At 39.6% G+C, this 21,836-nt stretch overlaps 2 protein-coding genes across 2 annotated transcripts in view; both read right to left on the bottom strand.

Moving 5' to 3' along the window:
* Nucleotides 1-21,836, bottom strand: part of LOC306874604 (SLAM family member 9-like) — a gene marked incomplete at both ends in the record, with an annotated part of 110,173 nt that overhangs the window by 47,138 nt on the left and 41,199 nt on the right. The gene's annotated exons all lie outside the window — the stretch shown is intronic.
* Nucleotides 18,016-21,621, bottom strand: LOC306874778 (CD48 antigen-like). The gene is made up of 6 exons (XM_079425020.1): nucleotides 21,515-21,621; nucleotides 20,751-21,086; nucleotides 20,064-20,342; nucleotides 19,837-19,950; nucleotides 19,685-19,746; nucleotides 18,016-18,840 (listed from the first exon to the last, which is right to left on the bottom strand). Exons 1-6 carry the CDS (start codon nucleotides 21,561-21,563, stop codon nucleotides 18,793-18,795), a joined length of 888 nt encoding a protein of 295 aa, XP_079281146.1. The 5' UTR covers nucleotides 21,564-21,621; the 3' UTR covers nucleotides 18,016-18,792.

The following is a 21,836-nucleotide window of genomic DNA, read 5'->3' on the forward strand; positions in this document are numbered from 1 at the left end:
ATTTCAAATATTTCATGTTTTGGCTGACAACTTTTTCATTCCCATTTAAATGAATATTAATAAGTGATCTGATATCAGCCATTGAAACATGATTAGAGGATGATTAATCAACTCCAAAAACAACGTTACCTTCACTTATTTAACCAGATTGACTTTTTGTTTTATAAGTTGTTTCTGAGTTTAGATCTAGTCATTTTTTTAAATTTCGTTTAAAGTCACCATTATAGGGATAAGTGTTTGTTTTAGTTGAGCACTTGACCCTTGGCTTTTATTAAATTACTTTTTTTTTAACTATTGCAATAGCATTTTATTAAGAACGCATGTTTTGACAAAGTAACTCAGCTGCAATTTTCTGTTTAATGGCATTCTAATACATGTTGTGCAATAATTTAAAATACAGTTTAAACTGACACTGTCTCAAAGCAAATAGAGCATTGAGGTTGAGCCTCTACTGAAATCTATTAATTAAACCAATTTAGTTGTGATAGAAAGGTTACCAGTGCATTAATATTGAGGATATCTTAAACAGCATATTCTAGAAGTTGCAAGAAGTTTTGATAGATCTGGCATTGTGCGTGTCCTAGTTGAGGGTTCTTTTGATCTTGGTAGCGACACATTATTAAGAATCAAGGTACATTTTTGAACTGGTTCATTTGTGTGTTATTGTAGTACTCTCATCAAGGTAAAGTGTTCGACATCTCAAATGCACCCAATGGTGTTGCCATTAATGCAGAGGAACATAACAGTTCTATTTCATAGAATCTGCATTCATTGGGAAGAAATGGTGAATTGATTAAAAATGATGATTGATTTCTTTTTCAGGTGCATCTGGTGTTGATATAGATAGAGTGCTGTTGATGGAGGGAGATCCACTCACTCTACACACTGCTGTTGAAACAAACCAACAAGACAGAATTAGATGGTATTTTAATGACACTCGCATCGCTCAAATCAACGGAGATCTCAGTAAGATCTGTACAGATGTCCAGTGTAATGAAGGTACTGAGAGATTCAGAGACAGACTGAAGCTGGACAATCAGACTGGATCTCTGACCATCATGAACACCACAACCACAGATTCTGGACTTTATAAACTACAGATCAAAAGCAGCAGATTTGGCCTCATAAAGTCATTCAGAGTTACTGTCACTGGTGAGTATCATGTTAGTCATTCAGTGCTTTTTTACTTTTTATAAAACAGAAATATTTCGATCAAGCCAGTAACTTTTGTTGTTGTTGTTGTGGCTTGTTTAAAGAAGTGAGCTTTCACTCAATATTACAGCATAATTGAGATCAAATCTATCATCTTCACACACACGTCAAATTGACAGACAGTTGTCATATTGAGTTTTTTGTCACTTTATGAATTTTAAATTTTTGAAGTCTATTTTTAATAGAACAAAAATCATAATAGTCATTTTTCCTGTGAACACTGCTGTTTCTTGTTGCTGTTTTAACTTCTGTTCCTTACAAACCCACCAGACAGCACAATTAAAGGGACCTATTATGCCCCTTTTTACAAGATGTAAAATAAGTCTCTGATGTCCCCAGAGCGTATATGTGACGTTTTAGCTCAATATACCCCAGAGATAAATTTTTACGGCTTGTTAAAATTGCCACTTTTAGGGTATAAGCCAAAACGCGCTGTTGCTTTAAATGCGAGTGAGCTGTTGCTCCCGGAGATGAGGGCGGAGCTTCAAGAGCTCAAGCTCCGCATTAGCAGTGCTAGCCTTTGCATATAAACATTTCACTATTAATACAAGCCTGTTACCTTTACAGAAAACTACTCGGTTTCAAAGTCAGTCGTCTGATTATACTGTGCATAATAAATTTGTGTTTATGAATTACACAGACGGGGAGCACGGCGGGATAAAAATAACAACATAGCTGGTCTCATGCTATCACAAACTTTATAAGTCCCACTTCTGATTATGAGCTTGACAACTTCAAGCAATCGACTCGCATTGCTTTCATACGCAACTTTTAACTACCACACTCCTATTCACGATCATTCTGATAGCACTTGAAGGCAGCATCAGTGAAAACACACACGAGACAATGATAGCTTTAGCAATTAGCCTTACAGAGTGCCAAGAAGCTCTTTCAGAAAGTCAATTTGGAGAACAAATGCATGACACTTACTTTGTCTGGCACTGACGTTCGCGCACGAAGCGTTGGTATTAATTCTAAAACATATAGGGGACGTTACTGATTTTTTCCGGGATATTTCCTTCGAAAATGAAATTTAACCACAGTGTCCTCAGATGAGGGGAGATTATATGGAGACTCCTATGTTCATTAGTGCATCCCAAAACACAACACTTGTAAAGCCTCTTTGGTGCTGGCATTGTATATATCTCCAGTAATGGTGGACCGCAGCTTCTCACTCAGGGCTGTGTTTATGCTAATAGGGCAGAGAGCGTCACAAATGGGTGGGACTTTTTCCCCTCGGTGACGTTCACAGAGGGAGAGATTGTTCATGATTTATTGGTTTTTATTAAAAAAAATGCTTGGGTGGATCTTTAACATTATAGACTGGTTGTTTTCACACACTGCAGCCACACAACTGTGTTCAAACACCTTATAAAAGTGATTTTTGCATAATATGTCCCCTTTAAGTCAATGTCATACAACTTCCTACTAAATATCAGTCAAAAGTACTGGTAAAGTTGTTTATCATTCCATCTCTAGTAATAATGGGTATCTGTCTTTAGCTGTTCTAGATTCAACTGTTGCTGCTGCTTTTGTTGTTGCGCCTGCTGCTGTTGTTGTGGCTGTTCTGCTGGTTGCTGCTTCTGGTGTAATTTACTGTTGACGCAGGAGATCTACACATGCAGGACAATTTGGCAAGTATCATCTGATCTGACAAGCTGGAATGAGATTTATTGTGCAAAAAAAAAAAAAAAATGTAAACTATATATACTGTATATGTAGCATCTGCTTATGGTCATTGGGACTTCATATCCTAAGAGACCCTTTTAGCCTTTTGACATTTGCATATAATTCACAGCCTGGCCCCACATTTTACCTTTATATGGGTGCTAAATTGCCAGTGGTTGTCCCCCCACTGTCAAAATGATGCTAAACAGAATTGACTATCTGTTCTCTCCATCGGACTTCAAACACATTCCAGAGAACTAAATGACCGAGCTTCTGGCAGCTTTGAGCTCAGTAACTTTGGCGATTTAACTTCGGACCAATCAACCCATGGCTGGAATGACGAAGCTTTCACTCCTAAAGGAATTCATCAAGAATCTACGCATTATACATGCACCAGGACACTTTACTCAGCACCAACAAAACCAATATGCAAGTAACCGCTTGTTGTCCCTTTTGATTAAGGTGATGCAATTCTTTGATGGTTCTAACAGGTTGTGTTTAGCTGATGTGCAAATCCTGCCATTATGCTCTCTCTCTCTCTCTCTCTCTCTCTCTCTCTCTCTCTCATGTTCCCCTGTAGTGTAGTTTAATAAACATATGTATTCACACTTGGTTGTCTGTGTCTGCAGCTCACAGAAACGAGGTCACTTTAACCTCTGTTCAGTGCGTCAAGATCAGATATCTGTGAATAAAAACATGAATGCTCTGAAATGCTGCTGTATAGAAATTTAAGATGTTATTTTTACTGAAAGCGACACCGACACTGTTTTGCATGTTTAATAGTGTAAAGATGCTTGCTTTAAAGCTCTATTGTATAAAGTTCTATATAAATAAATGTGTAATGACTGAATTGCTGCTTGTGCAAACATATATATGGCATGGCACCGGCAGCAGCAACAATACTACAGCGAGAACAAAAATCACACCTTCTTTCTTTGCGTGTACATTTGGGCGGCGTTATGCAAATCTTCCCACACAGTGACATAGACATGTAGGGGCGTGTTTAAATGAACCGTTTTAGAAGAGCGTGGACAAGTCTTAAATTTTATAAAGAATATCTCTTTGGGTTTGAGACTTTAGTCTTTGCAACTTCAGGGATCTTATCTATGCACAAACAGCTTGTAACACTCCAAAGAGAAAGGAAAACTTGAAATCGCATCATATGACCCCTTTAACAGTTCGCTAAAGACCCGAGGTATGCATTTATGCAGGGACAGATTAACGCACGGTCATACCAAGCACATGCCAAGGGCACTAGACCAGAGAGGGGCCAAGCCAAAATCCTGTTCCTCCCGGAACGCACAATTTCAACTTCAACTGTGCCCCCTCAGATTTCTGAGCCAAGTGGATTTTGAATTCAGCTTTCAAAATACAAAAAATAGCTGAATATTTTTTTTATATATATTTGATATACAATCACACCAGCATGATTAGAACATTCAGTGTGCCGTGATCAATGTTAAAGAGAGTTATTAAGCACAATAAGTCACCGAAGCAATCTCAATGTGTAACTCGCACTGACTGACACACACCTGAATCATGTGCACAGACAGCCTTCTCTCTCAAACAGCATGTGGTCCCGAATTCAGTTTTCTTTACTGGTGTATTGCGCTTGAACAGTCAGATGCACACAGAATTATTTCAAAATATCTGTCTTGGTGAGTTTTATAATTGAATCGTTAAGCTACGAATTGTAATCGAAACATGAGGCAAGTCAAGAGTCACACCTCTAGTATACTTAACCAGCAAGCCTCACTTGTTTTGTAAATTATAAACTGGTGCTTTCAAGATTCCACAGCCCAATGCGTGTGTGTGTGCATGTTTATGTGGTTTATGAGGACACAAATTTGTATAATGACATGGGTATGACAGAGGTATTACAATATGAAGGTGGTTTATGAGGACACTGCTATGTCCCCGTAATTCAAAAGGCTTAAAAAACATACTAAATGCTGTTTTTTTGAAAATCTAAAAATGCACAAAGTCTCCTGTGAGGGCTAAGTTTAGGTGTAGGGTTGGTGTAGGGCAATAGCACACACAGTTTGTTCAGTATACAAACCATTACGCCTATGGAGAGTCCCCATAAACCACAAAAACCAACATGTGTGTGTGTGTGTGTGTGTGTGTGTGTGTGTGTGTGTGTGTGTGTGTGTGTGTGTGTCAAAGCTTTGTGTTCAAAATATTGTTTGTATATTGTTTGTGTTTGTATATTGCACACATTTTCAGCGTGAATGACTAAGTTGAATAAACTGAAGAACTGAGTTTGTGTCCATACCTCCACCTCTTGTCATATACTGTTTTCTCATGGTTCTCATGGTTTCTCACAGGATCAACAAACATTTTTTGTCTGTTACAAGAGGCTCTTCTGGTGAATGCATTAAGTTAATGTTAGCAAACATTTTATATTTTGACAAGGCTATTGATTGAAATCTACTGTGCTGCACATGTCCTGAAATGTGAAACTAACAGCCCTCTAGTGGCTGATTACAGTATAGGTCAAAACCCCACCCTTTCTATGTAAACAAATGGAACTTGAGCCAAAATAAATAAAAATTCTAATTACAATAATTTGATGTTTTCTGTCATTTTAGGTTGTTCTTATCATGCTGATATATGTTCAAATGTTCATTTTTCAAATGCATTTTGATTTAGTTATTTAGAAGTCATTTGATGGGGTGTGATATCATGATTATATGAATTTACTGAGGTCTGGGCAGGAACTTGATACCACAGCTACAGTGGAAGGCAGTGGGGATGAGTCGTACACAGAATTGCCAGCACAATCAGTGTTTTTTTATTTATTTATTTTTTATTTATTACTTTTTTTTTTACTTTAAGTGCAGCAACAACTTATGTGACTCCAGCATGCCCTATAGCCCACTGTAGATAAAAGGAAGACATTTTTCTTTTCTTTTTTTTTGTATAAAGGTTCTATAGGCTTAAGGTTTTTGTTGCTGTTGTTGTTTGCTTGTTTTATTTGTTTTTGTTTCTTGTGAGAACAGTTCCTCTTAAAAAACTTTTGCTACCTCTTGCTAGAGCTGCAAATAACTCCTGAAACTAGCACTGTTTATCTGCAGGGTCACAGTATGTGAGGTCGTGCACATACAGTATAGAAATATTCACACACACACACATCACAGTCATCCAGCAATAGATATATTCTCATGCACAAATTGTCAGTCCAATACAATAAATGAGACAAAAACATCATTTTAATAATCAGTCTCTAAGTATCTCACCAATCCCTAAACTCATCCCAAGACTCAACAGTTTTAGGCTGTTGCAGGAGATTCCTAATAAAAGCAGTGAGACAGATCTAATACTACAAACACACTGAAGACTGAAGATCATCTTCTCATGGCAACAGGTGCATATGTGATGTATTGAAAATGTGAACACCAGTTATGTTTATGTGGTTCATTTTCTTTGAATCCGTTTTATAAAATTGATATTTTTCTAATATTGCTAAATAGTGTTACATTGGCTGTTTTTAAAAGGTGTTATGTGCATTTATTGAATTAATTATTTTCACTTGGCATACCTGCGTCATGACGTCATTGCACGCTTCAGTAGGTGGCGCGGCCGTGATGAGCTTCATTCAGAGTAAATACGCAACGAAAGAAGTCATTACTGCAGCGCTCTTCATTTCTTTCTTTATTCACTTTTATAAACTTCTTTTCAGGTAAACATAAAACAAGATGCACAAAACACCTTTCCGTTTAAATATAAACGCTGTGTAATATGATATTGATGATTTACATGTGTGTTGAAAGCAGTTCGTTTTACTGTACGTTACTGATAGTGTGTCACGAGTTTAGCAGGCCTGAGCACATGTTAGCATGGATGTCTCGCGATTAGCACGATGGCCGTTGTATGTTATCAATGGTCAGTATGTCGATTCCATTTGTGTGTATAAAAGTTAAGGATGTTGTTTCATACTTGTGAGGTATCGTAAACTGGCACATTAGGTAATTTAAAAAAAAACACATTTTGAATATCTTATCCTGTTTCTATAAAAAACGTCTTTTGAGTGTCACTGTGTCAGTTGAGACTAGAGCATGTAAACTGTATAGAGAGTTTGTTAAATAGCTTGTTGATCATATTTTCTTATTTCCTCTATTCTTATGGAAAGTGTTTGAAGTCACTCATGTTTACATTCAGTCATTACTGGAAAAAAGTGATACTGTAATGTGTTGGTGCTGTAATGTGTTGAGCTTTTGTTATATGCATATGCTCTTATTGATTCAGAGTAAATACGCAACGAAAGAAGTCATTACTGCAGCGCTCTTCATTTCTTTCTTTATTCACTTTTATAAACTTCTTTTCAGGAGTACTACAATTTTGGAGGCACCGCTGGGATTGATGTCAGACGGGTCATCCCTCGTTATCGCCAGGAATGCCCATTGACATCCATCTCTTATCTACCCAGATGTGGAGCAGTTGAGTAAAGTGACCAGGCAAAGCTGATTGAACGGAGCGTGCACGTGGGATACAGCACCCGCCAGAAGCAACTGATTCAAGTCAGATAAGTCAAAGGTCCCATGCGAAATTGTGAAACACTGCAGTAAAGATGGATGCGTTACACAGCCTTCAGGAAGAGATCGGTGAGAGACTGTGTACATTGCCCAGAGGAAAATTAATTGAACTGGGCCAATTCCTTAAAATTCATATAGAAGCAAATGTCACACGCCTTTCCCTAGTCAGTCTTTTAAGTAGTTATCTGCTACGAAAGGATCTGGAGGAGCTTGAGGATGGAGGCATGGCAGAACTACTAAACATAAATGAGAAATTGAGCGAAATGATGTTAACTAATGTGGATGTGAATGAGCAAAATCCAGCCCAGACACAAATCGGGGAAATTAAACACTCAACCGATTCACTCCCCTCTGCGCAAGCAAATTTGCCTGTTCCACAGAGCACCAGTTCAGCACCTGCATCAGCAGAGGGTGTAGCAGTTAACTCATCACTGCACCCACAGGGACAAATGATACCAGCTGTTTGGCACCGGGAGTTTAAGATTTCAGGTTTTATCGGGGAGCCTGGCCAAAGAGATAGATTAACCTTTTCGAGTCTGGCCCGTCAAATTGAAAGCGGACTGAATAAGAGTTACCAAGAACAAGAAATCGTCGATGCAGTTATTCGAGCCATTACACCAGGCCTTCAGTTACGTAGCTACTTGGAAGGAAAGACAGATTTGACTCTACCGATGTTAAGACGAATCCTTCGTTCCCATTACCAAGAAAAGAATGCAACGGAGTTATATAAACAACTGACTGCAGAATCACAACGTTCAAAAGAAACACCCCAAAGTTTCCTCATACGTGTGCTGGACTTGAGGCAGAAGATTCTCTTTGCATCACAAGAGGACGAGTCAGGTTTGAAGTATGACCCAGCACTTGTACAGAATATGTTTCTTCACACTGTGTTAACAGGTCTACAAAATGACCGTATCCAGGGTGATCTCCAACCGTACCTGACAGACCCCACAGTCACAGACGAAACACTGTTGGAAAAGGTGAATGTAGCATGCTCCCACGAGGCTGAAAGACAGAGCAAAAGAAAGGGTGAACGAAGTGCCAGTGTGAATGTCACTCAGCTGAGTGAACCGACCCCGCAGTCAAAAAACAAGCAAAAGCAGCCAAAACTTGATTTGATATCACAGTTGAAAAGTTTAAGTGAAGAAGTCATGCAGATAAAGGAATCAATGCAGCAACCCTCACCTCTGCAGCAACAATGCGCTGTTGTCAACAGTGATGTCTCACCTCTAAGAGCAGCCCATCAGTCCTTCTCGGAAGGGAATCAGGTGCCACAAAACCAGGTCTGGGGGACAAGTCAAAATGGAAGTGAACAGCAGCAGTATCCATTTCAAGCGCCTCATTTCACACCCCAACTATATCAACGAAGAGTGAGTTCAGTGCCAGCGCAGTATGTCCAACCAACCCCATCCTCTCATTACGTAGCTCAAGGGTTCTATCCACAACAGTTTCACACGGAGTCACAGCCATACCCAACAACTCCACAGCCACAATACTTCCAGCTGTACCGACAGCCCCGCCCCTCAAGGCCAAGACAGTGCTTTCATTGTCAGCAGGCGAGATCGACTGAACTGTGCACCCATTGTTACCGCTGTGGCAGCAATGAACATTTTCTGGCAGGTTGCAAAGAGAGAGGAGCCCGGTCACAGGGTAGAGTTCAGTTAAACGGGAACGGGTTGCCACCGCGGGACAGGGAGTAACCCAGCAAATGAAATTGTCCCCTCCACATCCAGAAAGTCAAAGTGTTGAATCACAGCCAGGGATCATCCCCTTTGAGTGTAATTTAATTTCTGAGTGTCAAGTCAACAAACATTCGCCTGTGACTTCTCTGGTCGGTAAACAGTGCTTAGTAACATGTTATCTGAATGGACACAAAACAGAGGCATTGTGGGACACAGGATCCCAAGTGTGCATTGTAGATCGAAGATGGAAAGATCAGTACATACCTGGAGTAAGGGTACGAGATGTTTCCGAAGTGACCGAGGCCACAGACAACTTAAATCTTGTTGCAGCTAACGGTTCCAGCATGCCCTATGAAGGATGGGTTGAAATCACGTTCAATTTGGCTCCTCCTGCAAACAAAATGAAAGAGTTAGTCATTCCTGTGCTTGTCCTAAAAGGACAGCAGTTGTCCAAGCCGATCATTGGATACAACGTAATTGAGCAGGTAATGAAACAGAGTGGAGCAAGTGGGCAGTGTGACAGGAGTAAAGGCCTCTTGAACAAGACTGTTAGGAGCGCCTTTCCCAGTTTGAGGAGAAGTAAAATCCGAACATTCATTAACTTGGTGACCGCTGAGGGTGCAAGCGAGTATTGTGTTAAGGTGACGAAAAACCATGTCAATGTGCCAAAACATGCTATCGTGCAAGTCAAGTGTCAAGTAAAAGCACCATGTACGAAGCAGGATAGTGTCATGTTGTTTGAACCATCTCCCAATTCACAGTACCCTGACGGACTGGAACCCCTTGAAACACTCTTGACTTTGAAAAAGGGCAGCCGACCGGTGATCCAAATCAGTGTCCAGAATGTGACCGACCATGACATCCTCCTGGTGGGAAAGACTGAGCTTGGGACAGTACAAACAATAAAATCAGTGCTACCAGCAACAGAACCATTTTGCGTAACGACGGCCTGTGTTAAGGAAAGTGTGAAGCCAGCAAGTGAGTGTGAGGCTAACAGTGAAGGTGTGTGGGACCCACCTGTGGATGTGAGTCATTTGTCTGTGGAACAACAGCAGAAAGTTAGACAAATGCTGCGAGACGAACGTCATTCCTTCTCAAAATCAGATGAGGACATTGGGTGTGTCAAAGACCTACAGTTGAGCATCAGTTTAACAGATCAGACACCTGTTGTGCGGATGTATACATCTGTTCCAAAGCCATTGTATCAAGAAATGAAAGACTATCTTCATGACTTGATCGCCCAGGGGTGGATCAGAAAATCTCATTCGCCTTACTCATCCCCAATTGTTTGTGTCAGAAAAAAAGATGGCAGTCTGAGATTGTGTATTGATTACAGGGACCTCAATCGGAAGACAGTGCCTGATCGCCAACCGATTCCAAGGGTGCAGGATATACTGGATGGCTTGGGAGGAAATCGATTGTTCTCTATGTTAGACCAAGGGAAGGCGTACCATCAGGGTTTTGTGACACCAGAAAGCCGGCCGTTAACAGCTTTTAGTACCCCATGGGGGTTATATGAATGGATCCGTATTCCCTTTGGGCTCATGAATGCTCCGGCTGCATTCCAGCAATTCATGGAAGGATGTTTGGAAGGACTACGAGATGACATTTGTGTCCCTTACCTGGATGACATCCTGGTCTTCACAAAATCATTTGACGAGCATGTTGAGGCAGTAAGAAAAGTCTTACAGCGGTTGCGGTCACACGGGGTGAAATTGAAACCCAAGAAATGTGAGCTGTTCAGGGAGGAGGTCCGTTACTTGGGAAGAATTGTGTCAAAAGAAGGGAGCAGGATGGATCCAGCAGACACTGTAGCAGTGACCGCGCTGAAGGACAAGAGACCCACCACAGTAGGGGAGCTGAGAAAGATCTTAGGCTTGTTAAGTTACTACCGCCCTTACATTAAAGACTTCTCAAGGATTGCATGCCCCTTGTATGGCCTGTTGAAAAATGACAATAAAAACGTACAAACAAAAGCTAAAGGGAGAAGAGGGACTTACCTCAAGAGTCATGTGGCTTCATCAAGTCAGCTGATTGAGTGGACGGTGCAACATCAGGAAACGCTCGAAGAACTGATTGATTGTCTTGTCAAGCCACCTGTGCTCGGGTTCCCAGATTTTACAAAGGCCTTTGTGCTGCACACTGACGCGTCAAACCTGGGACTGGGGGCTGTCCTGTATCAACATCAAGAGGGAAAATTGAGAGTGATCGCTTATGGATCAAGGACATTGACAACAGCAGAACAGAATTACCACTTGCACAGTGGAAAATTGGAGTTCCTGGCTCTCAAATGGGCTATCACGGAGAAGTTCAGGGATTATCTGTACTATGCACCAACCTTTACAGTGTACAGCGACAATAATCCCCTTACCTATGTTTTGACATCTGCCAAGCTGAATGCAACAGGATGCCGTTGGGTCGCGGAGCTCGCTGATTTCCACTTTACTATTCGATATCGGCCTGGAAAGGAAAACATTGATGCCGATGCATTATCCAGACTGACAATACTCTCAGAAAAAAACATACCAGAGTACACAGTGGAGCTTTCATCGGATTCTATAGGGGCTATGATACAGATGGTAGAGGTCCAGCTTGAGTCAGGTATACCGTGGTCCCTCGCTATAGCTTGTCAGAATTCACCAACATGTGCAGAGACCAGTATAACATCAGCAAGGCCCCTGCCGAAGGAAGAGATCATAAGAGCTCAAAGAGGAGACAGGGACATACAGTTCATTATTCATCACTTACAGTCTGGAGTAAAACCTTCTTCAAAGCAGTTGAAATCTGTGGGTTCAGCAGCCAAAGGGATGATGAGAGGGTGGAATAAGTTGATGCTGGATGAGGATGGTATTCTGCGAAGGAAAACAGCACAGAGAACTCAGCTCGTATTGCCAGCAGAATTCAGAAAAATTGCACTTGAGGAATTGCATGACAAGATGGGGCACCAAGGTGTTGATCGGACCACAAGTTTGGTTAGAGACCGCTTCTTTTGGCCCCACATGCAGCGAGACATTGAGCATTATGTGTTGCGGACCTGCTCCTGTGTGAAGCAGAAGAAACCGTGCCGAGAGACAAGAGCACCCCTTAAGCCAATCACAACAACTTACCCATTCGAGCTTGTGTCTGTAGACTTCCTTCACCTGGAAAGATGTACAGGAGGATACGAATATATCCTTGTAATAGTAGATCATTTCACGAGATTCGCACAGGCATATGCGACAACGTCAAAATCCGGCAAAACTGTTGCCGACAAACTCTTTAATGACTTTGCCCTTAAGTTTGGATTCCCGTTGAGAGTACACCATGATCAAGGGGGAGAGTTCGAAAATCAGCTGTTTGGACAACTGCAGAAGTACAGTGGGATCACTGGATCGAGGACTACTCCCTACCACCCCCAAGGGAATGGGCAGGTGGAGAGATTTAATCGCACATTGTTACAAATGTTGAAAACTCTCACTGAAAAGCAGAAATCAAATTGGAAAGACTCGTTGAACAAGTTGATCTATGCTTACAATTGTACAAAAAGTGAAGTGACTGGTTTCTCTCCATTTCACCTCTTGTTTGGTCGTTCTCCAAGGCTTCCCATTGATGTGCTCTTCGGGCTTGGCACAGGCAGCCTGCCTATGAACAAGAGCGAGTACCTGGAGACATGGAAACGAGGGATGCAAGAAGCACAGGAGATTGCTAGAGAGCATGTGAAAAAGGCAAGTGAGCGTAATAAAAGAAATTATGATCAGAAAGTGAGATATACCGACCTTGATTCAGGAAGTCGAGTCCTGGTAAGAAACCTGACCCCGAGGGGAGGACCAGGCAAACTTCGAAACTTTTGGGAAGAGCAAATTCATGTTGTTGTACGCAGAGTTGCAGAGGATGTGCCGATTTATGAGATAAAGCCTGAACAAGGAAAGGGGAGGTCACGAGTATTGCATCGAAACCTGTTGATGCCGTGTGATCACTTACCTCTCGAAGTCGATCCAATGCCGAAGTCCAAAGCAAAACGGAGACAGCCACAAGAGAACTCCAGTGTACCTGCAAACAGAATGGAAGAAAGTGAGTTGGAAAGTGAAAGTGACTCTGAGTATTATGTACCATTCGAGCCTTGCCAGTTTGGAAAACAGCGAAGTAGTGATGATCAGAGACAAGAGGGAGCAACAATACCACCTACTTCCCCTGAGTTGTCTGCTCATCAGAATATATCGGATAATCCTCCATTATTACAGCTTGAATTAGAACCATTACCTTTCGCTGAGGCAGAACAAGTTGTTTCCACACCTGCTCATGTACCTGTGAAGGAGCACAGATCTGACCTGCTTGGAAATCAAATAGAAAATGAGCTCGGTGCATGTGAAAACTTACCTGTGAAAGAAGCAGAGGAAATGGAGTCAAGTGGCGAACCTGTCGAGGTACGAAGAGAATACCAGTACTCAGGGAGGCAACGACGACCACCAAAACAGTTTACGTATGACAGCCTAGGGACTCCCACCTGTTACAAAGTGCAAATAAATGGTCCTGGGTATGACCCACACCTTCCTAACATGTGGACACCTACATTTATGCCTTGGATGCCAATGGTGTTTCCTTACCCGAGACCATCTTTTGTCTATTAAGTTTGAACTGAAACGAAAATTACAATAACACAATTTAATTATCCTATTGGGAAAGAACTGGTGGAAGACAATGAACTGTTGCACACACATATGCTCTAACTATTCTGACGGACTGTGAAAGGGCAAAACAATTAACTTTTGCATACACTTACACAAACTGGACTGTTTCCAGGCCTACGGGACATAGACTTTTGTAAGGCCTAAAATATATATATATATATATATAAATAACCTGAGTGAACACTTTGGAAAAATGGTTTTGAAACATTTCTGCAGAGACTTTGAGTTACATCTTGTGTAGTTTTTTTATTTTTTATTTTTATATGGCATCGGCCTGGGATTTAAGCATTTTTGTGAGTTGAAATGGACTTTCGTGGTTTTTTTTCCTCTTGGACACTGCATGAAACCCCCCCCCTGAACTTGAATGTGTATAGTCGAGAAGGACTATAATCAATAGACAAGGACTGTTGGTAAATGTGAACTTGCAGTATATATAGGGAAAGGTGACTGAGTATACAAATGTGAAAAAAAGATGTGATATGTCACTGTGGCATGAGTGTGTGTAAAAGGACAAAAAGTTGTGTAACAGAAAACATTCAGAATGTCTTATACCATTGGTAGATGTCGGGACGACATCTTTTCCTATAGGGGAGAGTGTGATGTATTGAAAATGTGAACACCAGTTATGTTTATGTGGTTCATTTTCTTTGAATCCGTTTTATAAAATTGATATTTTTCTAATATTGCTAAATAGTGTTACATTGGCTGTTTTTAAAAGGTGTTATGTGCATTTATTGAATTAATTATTTTCACTTGGCATACCTGCGTCATGACGTCATTGCACGCTTCAGTAGGTGGCGCGGCCGTGATGAGCTTCATTCAGAGTAAATACGCAACGAAAGAAGTCATTACTGCAGCGCTCTTCATTTCTTTCTTTATTCACTTTTATAAACTTCTTTTCAGGTAAACATAAAACAAGATGCACAAAACACCTTTCCGTTTAAATATAAACGCTGTGTAATATGATATTGATGATTTACATGTGTGTTGAAAGCAGTTCGTTTTACTGTACGTTACTGATAGTGTGTCACGAGTTTAGCAGGCCTGAGCACATGTTAGCATGGATGTCTCGCGATTAGCACGATGGCCGTTGTATGTTATCAATGGTCAGTATGTCGATTCCATTTGTGTGTATAAAAGTTAAGGATGTTGTTTCATACTTGTGAGGTATCGTAAACTGGCACATTAGGTAATTTAAAAAAAAACACATTTTGAATATCTTATCCTGTTTCTATAAAAAACGTCTTTTGAGTGTCACTGTGTCAGTTGAGACTAGAGCATGTAAACTGTATAGAGAGTTTGTTAAATAGCTTGTTGATCATATTTTCTTATTTCCTCTATTCTTATGGAAAGTGTTTGAAGTCACTCATGTTTACATTCAGTCATTACTGGAAAAAAGTGATACTGTAATGTGTTGGTGCTGTAATGTGTTGAGCTTTTGTTATATGCATATGCTCTTATTGATTCAGAGTAAATACGCAACGAAAGAAGTCATTACTGCAGCGCTCTTCATTTCTTTCTTTATTCACTTTTATAAACTTCTTTTCAGGAGTACTACACATACTCCACATGATCTTCCTCTTTAACATGCTGGAGAGAAAATACACAAGAGATGATAATACTTAAAAAATAAGTGAAATGTGACTCTCTTAGAAATACAGATTCCTTTGGTTGTGACATAGTGACTTTCTGGCTTCACTGATTCACATGAATAATATACAATGTATGTAAGTTCATTGTTGTCATCATCATTGTGCTGAAAAGCAGCACTTGTGCTTGTGGTGTGACGCTTCACTCAGTGAGGACTGTGGAACTGTTCATTCCAAAAATAAATGATAATAATTAGGTTTACACTGATATGTGAGACTACAGAGTAACAAGTGTCTTACTGATTTCTGTGCTTTTCGTTTGTGGAATTTCAGATCAGTGTAAGAAATCTCTTCTGTAGGAGTCTGAACTGTTTTGACAACAAAAAAAAACAGATGCATTAAAACAACAAAGCATGATCCTAACTAGATCTGTTTCTTTGCAACATGTTAAAGGTAAAGCGTTAATGTATGCAGTTAAATATTTAATCTGATAGCATTAACAAGTTACATTTTAACTGTTTGACTCACACACATCTTTAACACAGTATGTCTTCATCATTAAATGATGTTATTTATACATTAAACCGATTATTTAGTAATGTTTTTCCTACTAAATGTCCTTTTATTTCCTATGAAATCTCTCTCACATACAGATAGAAAAATACACATGCACAGAAAATTCTCACCACTGAGTTTTTTGTTAACACTTGCCTTCTTGATCAGTTTTTCTGTGTTTCCTGCAGAAAATCCCGAGTGCAGCTACAATCAACAGAGCTCCAGCAGTACAGATCAGCACTATCAGAGATACAGAGCCTGTAATGAGAATCATTAATGTAAGTGAATGTGCAGTTTGATCTACAACAAAAGAGAGATCAGCTCAGTAAATACAAATGTATATCAGCGCTGCTGTACCTGAACATGTGTGACAGAGTTTGCTGATGTCCAGATGTTGAGTCTGGTTGCTGATGGGATTGTTGAGCACACAGCTGTAGGTGTTTTTATCCTGATATTCCACCTCCAGAGGTAGAGAGAGACTGATGCTGAGATCAGACACACTGATGCTGGACAATAAACTGTTTCCTTTGTACCAGGAGAGAGTCACATGACTCACATTCACCACTGAACACAACAATGAACAATTCTGCTGTGATGATGATGATGATGCTGAACAGTCTCTGGTAATGTTAGGAACAGGAAGACGAGCTGGCGGATGAATTTACACAATTTTATTTTTAGTTCAGTGTGTTGAGTGAGTGTTCTACAATCTGTCACCAGAAACTATGAAACAAGATCATGTGAATGGCGAACAAATAATCTCTACTCACCATAGACAGAAACACTGAATGTTTTTGATGACCATTTCACACCAATTATGTCTAGTTTATAGAGTCCAGCGTGTTGAGTTGTGATGTCTGTGATGGTCAGAGATCCAGTTTGTTTGTCCAGCTTCAGTCTGTCTCTGAATCTCCCATCAGGACCATCAAATGTGAAAAGGATTTGTTTCTCAGTGCTGATTTTAACAATGAGAGACTTTTCAGCTCCAAATTTCCACGTTATGTCGTCGTCTTCAGGTATTTCAGTAAGATCAGTGTTTAGAGTGACAGAATCTCCCTCCATCACTGACACTGACTCACCAAACACACCTGATGAATATGAATGGGTTTTGTCACAGATTAAAGCTCTTGTTGGTTTACAAATCCTGAAATCAGCTGTTATTTATTTAATACAGACAGTAGCAGGGGAAAATAGTCTAATTCTCAACAATAGCAGCAGCTCAAAAAATGAATTAAATTATAAAAATGTTTTTATATCTTACCAATCAGACTCCACCAGCACAAACAGAACAAAACAAGCACGTGAAACATTTCCTTCAAGGGTTCAGTGTCTGTTCTAAGAAGACTATCTGATAAAAACACGCAAGCTATTTATGAATCCTCCCACGACAGTGTTGGACCCTCCTCATTCACACACTGCGTTTGCATATGATATAATGTTATATGTTATCTAGCCCTTATTAGGAGTTTAGCTGTTATTAATGGGTGAAAATATTTGTATAATTTAACATAAGCCTACTTTTAAAGGTAGTTGCTTGACTGTGTTATGGAAAAACCGAAGTACAAACTGTCTACCAGTTTTACTGTGGTTCAGCTTCTGAGTCAAACTGAAGCTCCTACCTTTATAATGGACCGTGTATGAGTGAGTTCATTAAATGCATGAACCAGACACTAATATCTTTCACATAATAAAGGGAGAGTCAAACTGTTAAAGTAAAATAGGTAGTAATACATTAAGTTTCCATACAAATGTGGCTGTCACCTGCATATTTCAAAAGTTCATTCAGTTGTACAGTGCAGCTGTCATTCCCATAAAATGACTGAACTCTGTGTGTACAGAAGAGGAATAAGCACTAAAAGGTGACCTGTCAACCAAATTTAGCTGCACTGTGTACATGGCTGCACCACGAGGCAGCACGATGCTCAAGCAGAACTGTGTCTTCTCTATTTCTTTATTTTGTGCAGTCAGTATGTATTTATAGCACACTCTATCAGTAAAAGTAGCGCTATTATTAGAGATGTGGTTTTCTGCTTTGGTCACTAGGAGGGCGATTATACACTTGTGCTACTTTTGCCAACAACAGAACAAACCATGTGTGATACTCGATACAGTGCACTCGATATTCCTTTTTATTTTGCAAAAAGAATAAAACAGGAACAGTAAATGACAGTATGTGATCAGCTAAACATAGAACATTTTAGTTGAGTTTCTGGATGATATGCTATTGGTAAATCACTCATTTAATTCAAATAACAGTTTAGACATCACAGCGGCACCAAAAGATGTGATACAGACAAAACAAAACAGTGACATCCTGCAAGAGAATTAAAGGGATAGTTCACCCCAAAATATCAATTATGTCATTACTCGCCCTCATGTCGTTCCAAACCCGTAAGACCTTCGTTCATCTTCAGAACACAAATTAAGATATTTTTGATGAAATCTGAGAGCTCTCTGACCCTCCATAGACAGCAACACAACTGAAATGTTCCCAGACCCAGAAACGTAGTAAGGACATCGGTAACACAGTCCATGTGGCGCAACTTCAATTTTGAGAAGGTACGATAATACTTTTTGTGCGCAAAGAAAACAAAAACAACAATTTAGTCAAGTTCAAGGTGAACCAATGATGTCACACGGACTCTTTTACCAATGCTGTTTCTGGGTCTGGGAACATTTCAGTTGTTTAACTGTCTATGGAGGGTCAGATAACTCGCCGATTTCATCATGTCTGTTCCGAAGATCTTACAGGTTTGGAACGACTTGAGGGTGGGTGAGTAATGACAGAATTTTCATTTTTTGGATGGATTAACCCTTTAATGTGAATGAAAAGGTGTGAGGTATTGTCCAGTATGAGCTCTAACAACACAAATCCAGTATTTGATCATCGCTTTTTGGGGACATTTTCATACACAGCCTCAGTCTTTGATTTCTGCAAGGAAACACAAAATCAATCAACCAGGAACTTTGAGGTTGTAACAGAGCTACTTCTATAAAATAACCCGAGTCCTACTTTTGAAATCCTTAGTAGAGCATAATTTTCCATCAGTTTTACACCAAAAGTTGATCTTGTATGTTAGGGTGATTTTTTATTATAATGTGCAACAACATGAAACAGCAAGATGGTTCTTCATCACAAATTCTGAAGGTGTCATTGGTTGACCGCTAAAGCTGCATTTCACCTCCGATGATCATGAAACGCAGAGCAGCTGCAGCTTGAGACCACACTTCAACACTTCAGGTGACATGAGTAAACAGCTTTGTGTTCTACTTTGATTCCAATCAAAATCTAATGCTATAAAACATTGTATGGGATATTTCAGAATTTATTTATAGGTAGAACTGTTTAGATTTGATTTTAAACATACCACGATTTAAACTAGTAGGCCACAAATACATCATCACAAGCTGGCTTTGTAACAGCCAAAAGTTACAAGTAGGATACAGTACATTATACTGTACCTAATTCATGATATGTGTAAATAAATAACCTTTCTATCAGACAGCATTAGGTCAAAAAATATAAACGGGTTGTTCATAAGCTAAAGATGTGTAATGATGCAACTACACAACTTCACTGATTATAATGGAAAAACTTAGACTGAGGAACAAAGTACTAGGCTTAGTGTAAACTATCTTTTTGATGTGCTCTCTATTGCAGGTAACGGTTGGGCCGATAGTCCACCCACGTCTGTTCAGTGACTATTTGATGCAGCAAACTTCAATCAGATTGACTGCAACACATCTTTTTGCAACACAGTCATGAATAATCTTACCGTTTTTCGTGTTGTTTGCTTACACAATGCTGAATCAGTTCTGTCTTCCTCTTGGGTCCGAGCTGCATTAACAATAATACAGACATGTTAAAATGACAGTTGTATCAAAATCTGTCTTAAAGATAAATACTCATGCAGCTTGTTCTCCAGACCTGTTTTACTACATTTCCTGCAGATGCAGCAGATCACGACTGAAACTACGATTAACAGAGATCCAGCAGCAGCGGCAGAAATCGGCTTTATGTTAAAGAAAGGTTGGCCCTGATCTGTAATGGACAAAGTGAACCATTAGTGTCACTAAATCTGTTTGTCTGATTTATAACAAAGCCTATCAAAAAACTGAGAAGTCAGCTTAATTCATTCAAGTCAATACCAACACCTGAACATGTGTGACAGAGTTGACTGATGTCCAGATGTTGAGTCTGGTTGCTGATGGGATTGTTGAGCACACAGCTGTAGGTGTTTTTATCCTGATATTCCACCTCCAGAGGTAGAGAGAGACTGATGCTGAGATCAGACACACTGATGCTGGACAATAAACTGTTTCCTTTGTACCAGGAGAGAGTCACATGACCCACATTCACCACTGAACACATCAGTGAACAATTCTGCTGTGATGATGAACAGTCTCGGGTAATGTCAGGAGTGGGCAGAGGAGCTGAAAAATATGAGTGAATGAACAGAAATATGAATAAAACTCAACATCAGTCTTATTTTTTTTAGAAGTAAACAATTCAGTATGTAAATATTTAAATGAATGATTTGGTAGAGGTTAAGCTCATTTTAAGGCATCTTTGACATAATGTTGATTACCAAAAATAAAAATCTGGGTTACAATGAGGCACTGTGAAAATTATTTAAGCAGATGTTATATAAGTGATTTTATAACATTTGATTTTAAATCCTCTAAATATTGGTCACATTGACATCCATTATAAAGCCTCAGCATGACCTCAAAATGAGGGATGAGTCGGAAAATCTTTGTGGTAATCATCAAAATGCCACAAATGTGAACTGAGTTTAACTTATAAATAAATTAAATATGAAACAAATGATCTCTACTCACCATAGACGGAAACACTGAATGTTTTTGATGACCGTTTCACTCCATTTATCTCTAGTTGATAAACGCCAGCGTGTTCAGTTGTGATGTTTGTGATGGTCAGAGATCCAGTTTGATTGTCCAGCTTCAGTCTGTCTTCAAATCTCCCATCAGGACCATCAAAAGTGGAGAAGATTTCGTTCTCAATGCTCATTTTAGCTATGAGGAACATTTCAGCTCCAAATATCCACAGTATGTCGTCGTCTTCATGTACTTTAGTAACACAAGTTTGTAAAGTGACAGATTCTTCCTCCATCACAGACACTGACAGTATTTCATTAGTTTTACTGCCAAACACACCTGAAAAACATACAGAAGCAGATTAAGACTTCTGTTGGTTTTAAAGCCTGAAGTCAACGGCTATTTGCTTTTAGACTAATGAATTTTTATTACTTTTATAATAACTTATTTGTAATAATTTTTAGAGATGGCTATTTGTATTGCTAAAATCCAAATTGTTTTTAAGAGCCTGACATTTGAAAATCGTCACACTTCCTGAGCCTCAACTGGTTGAGCTTATTCACATTAGAAATGTCCATATTGACTTTTATGGAAAGTTAATACATTTCCATGCCTGTAAGTCATAATTTTAAAACCTCAACTGTAAAGCAGTCCACACAATATTATCTCCGCTTGATTTGATCTATCTGAGATAACAGCAAGTGAAAAAGAACAGTAGTCGTTATGCTTTTCTGGGGAAACAAATAAGCCTTGCTTTTATAACTTACCAGTAAGAATCCACCAGCGCAAACAGAACAACTTAAACATAGAAAACATTTTCTTCAGTTGTTCTGACCTTAAAGGACTATCTGCTGAAAACAATTGCTGGTGTGAATCCTCCCCCAACAGAGTTTGACTCTCCTCATTCACACCATCTGAACGCATGTTAAATAGTTACATAAAAACATGACTCTTAATATTTTAACAACTTCAATAGTGAAAACACTCTTACTGAGGTGTGACATGAGCAACTCAGCTTCTGAGTCAAACTGAAACCTGCTGTGGTCTGATTTCTATAGAAACATGGTGATCTGTAAGGTGGACAAAAAT

This window comes from Barbus barbus (genome assembly GCF_936440315.1).
Source record: "Barbus barbus genome assembly, chromosome: 9".
Classification (NCBI taxonomy): Eukaryota; Metazoa; Chordata; class Actinopteri; order Cypriniformes; family Cyprinidae; genus Barbus; species Barbus barbus.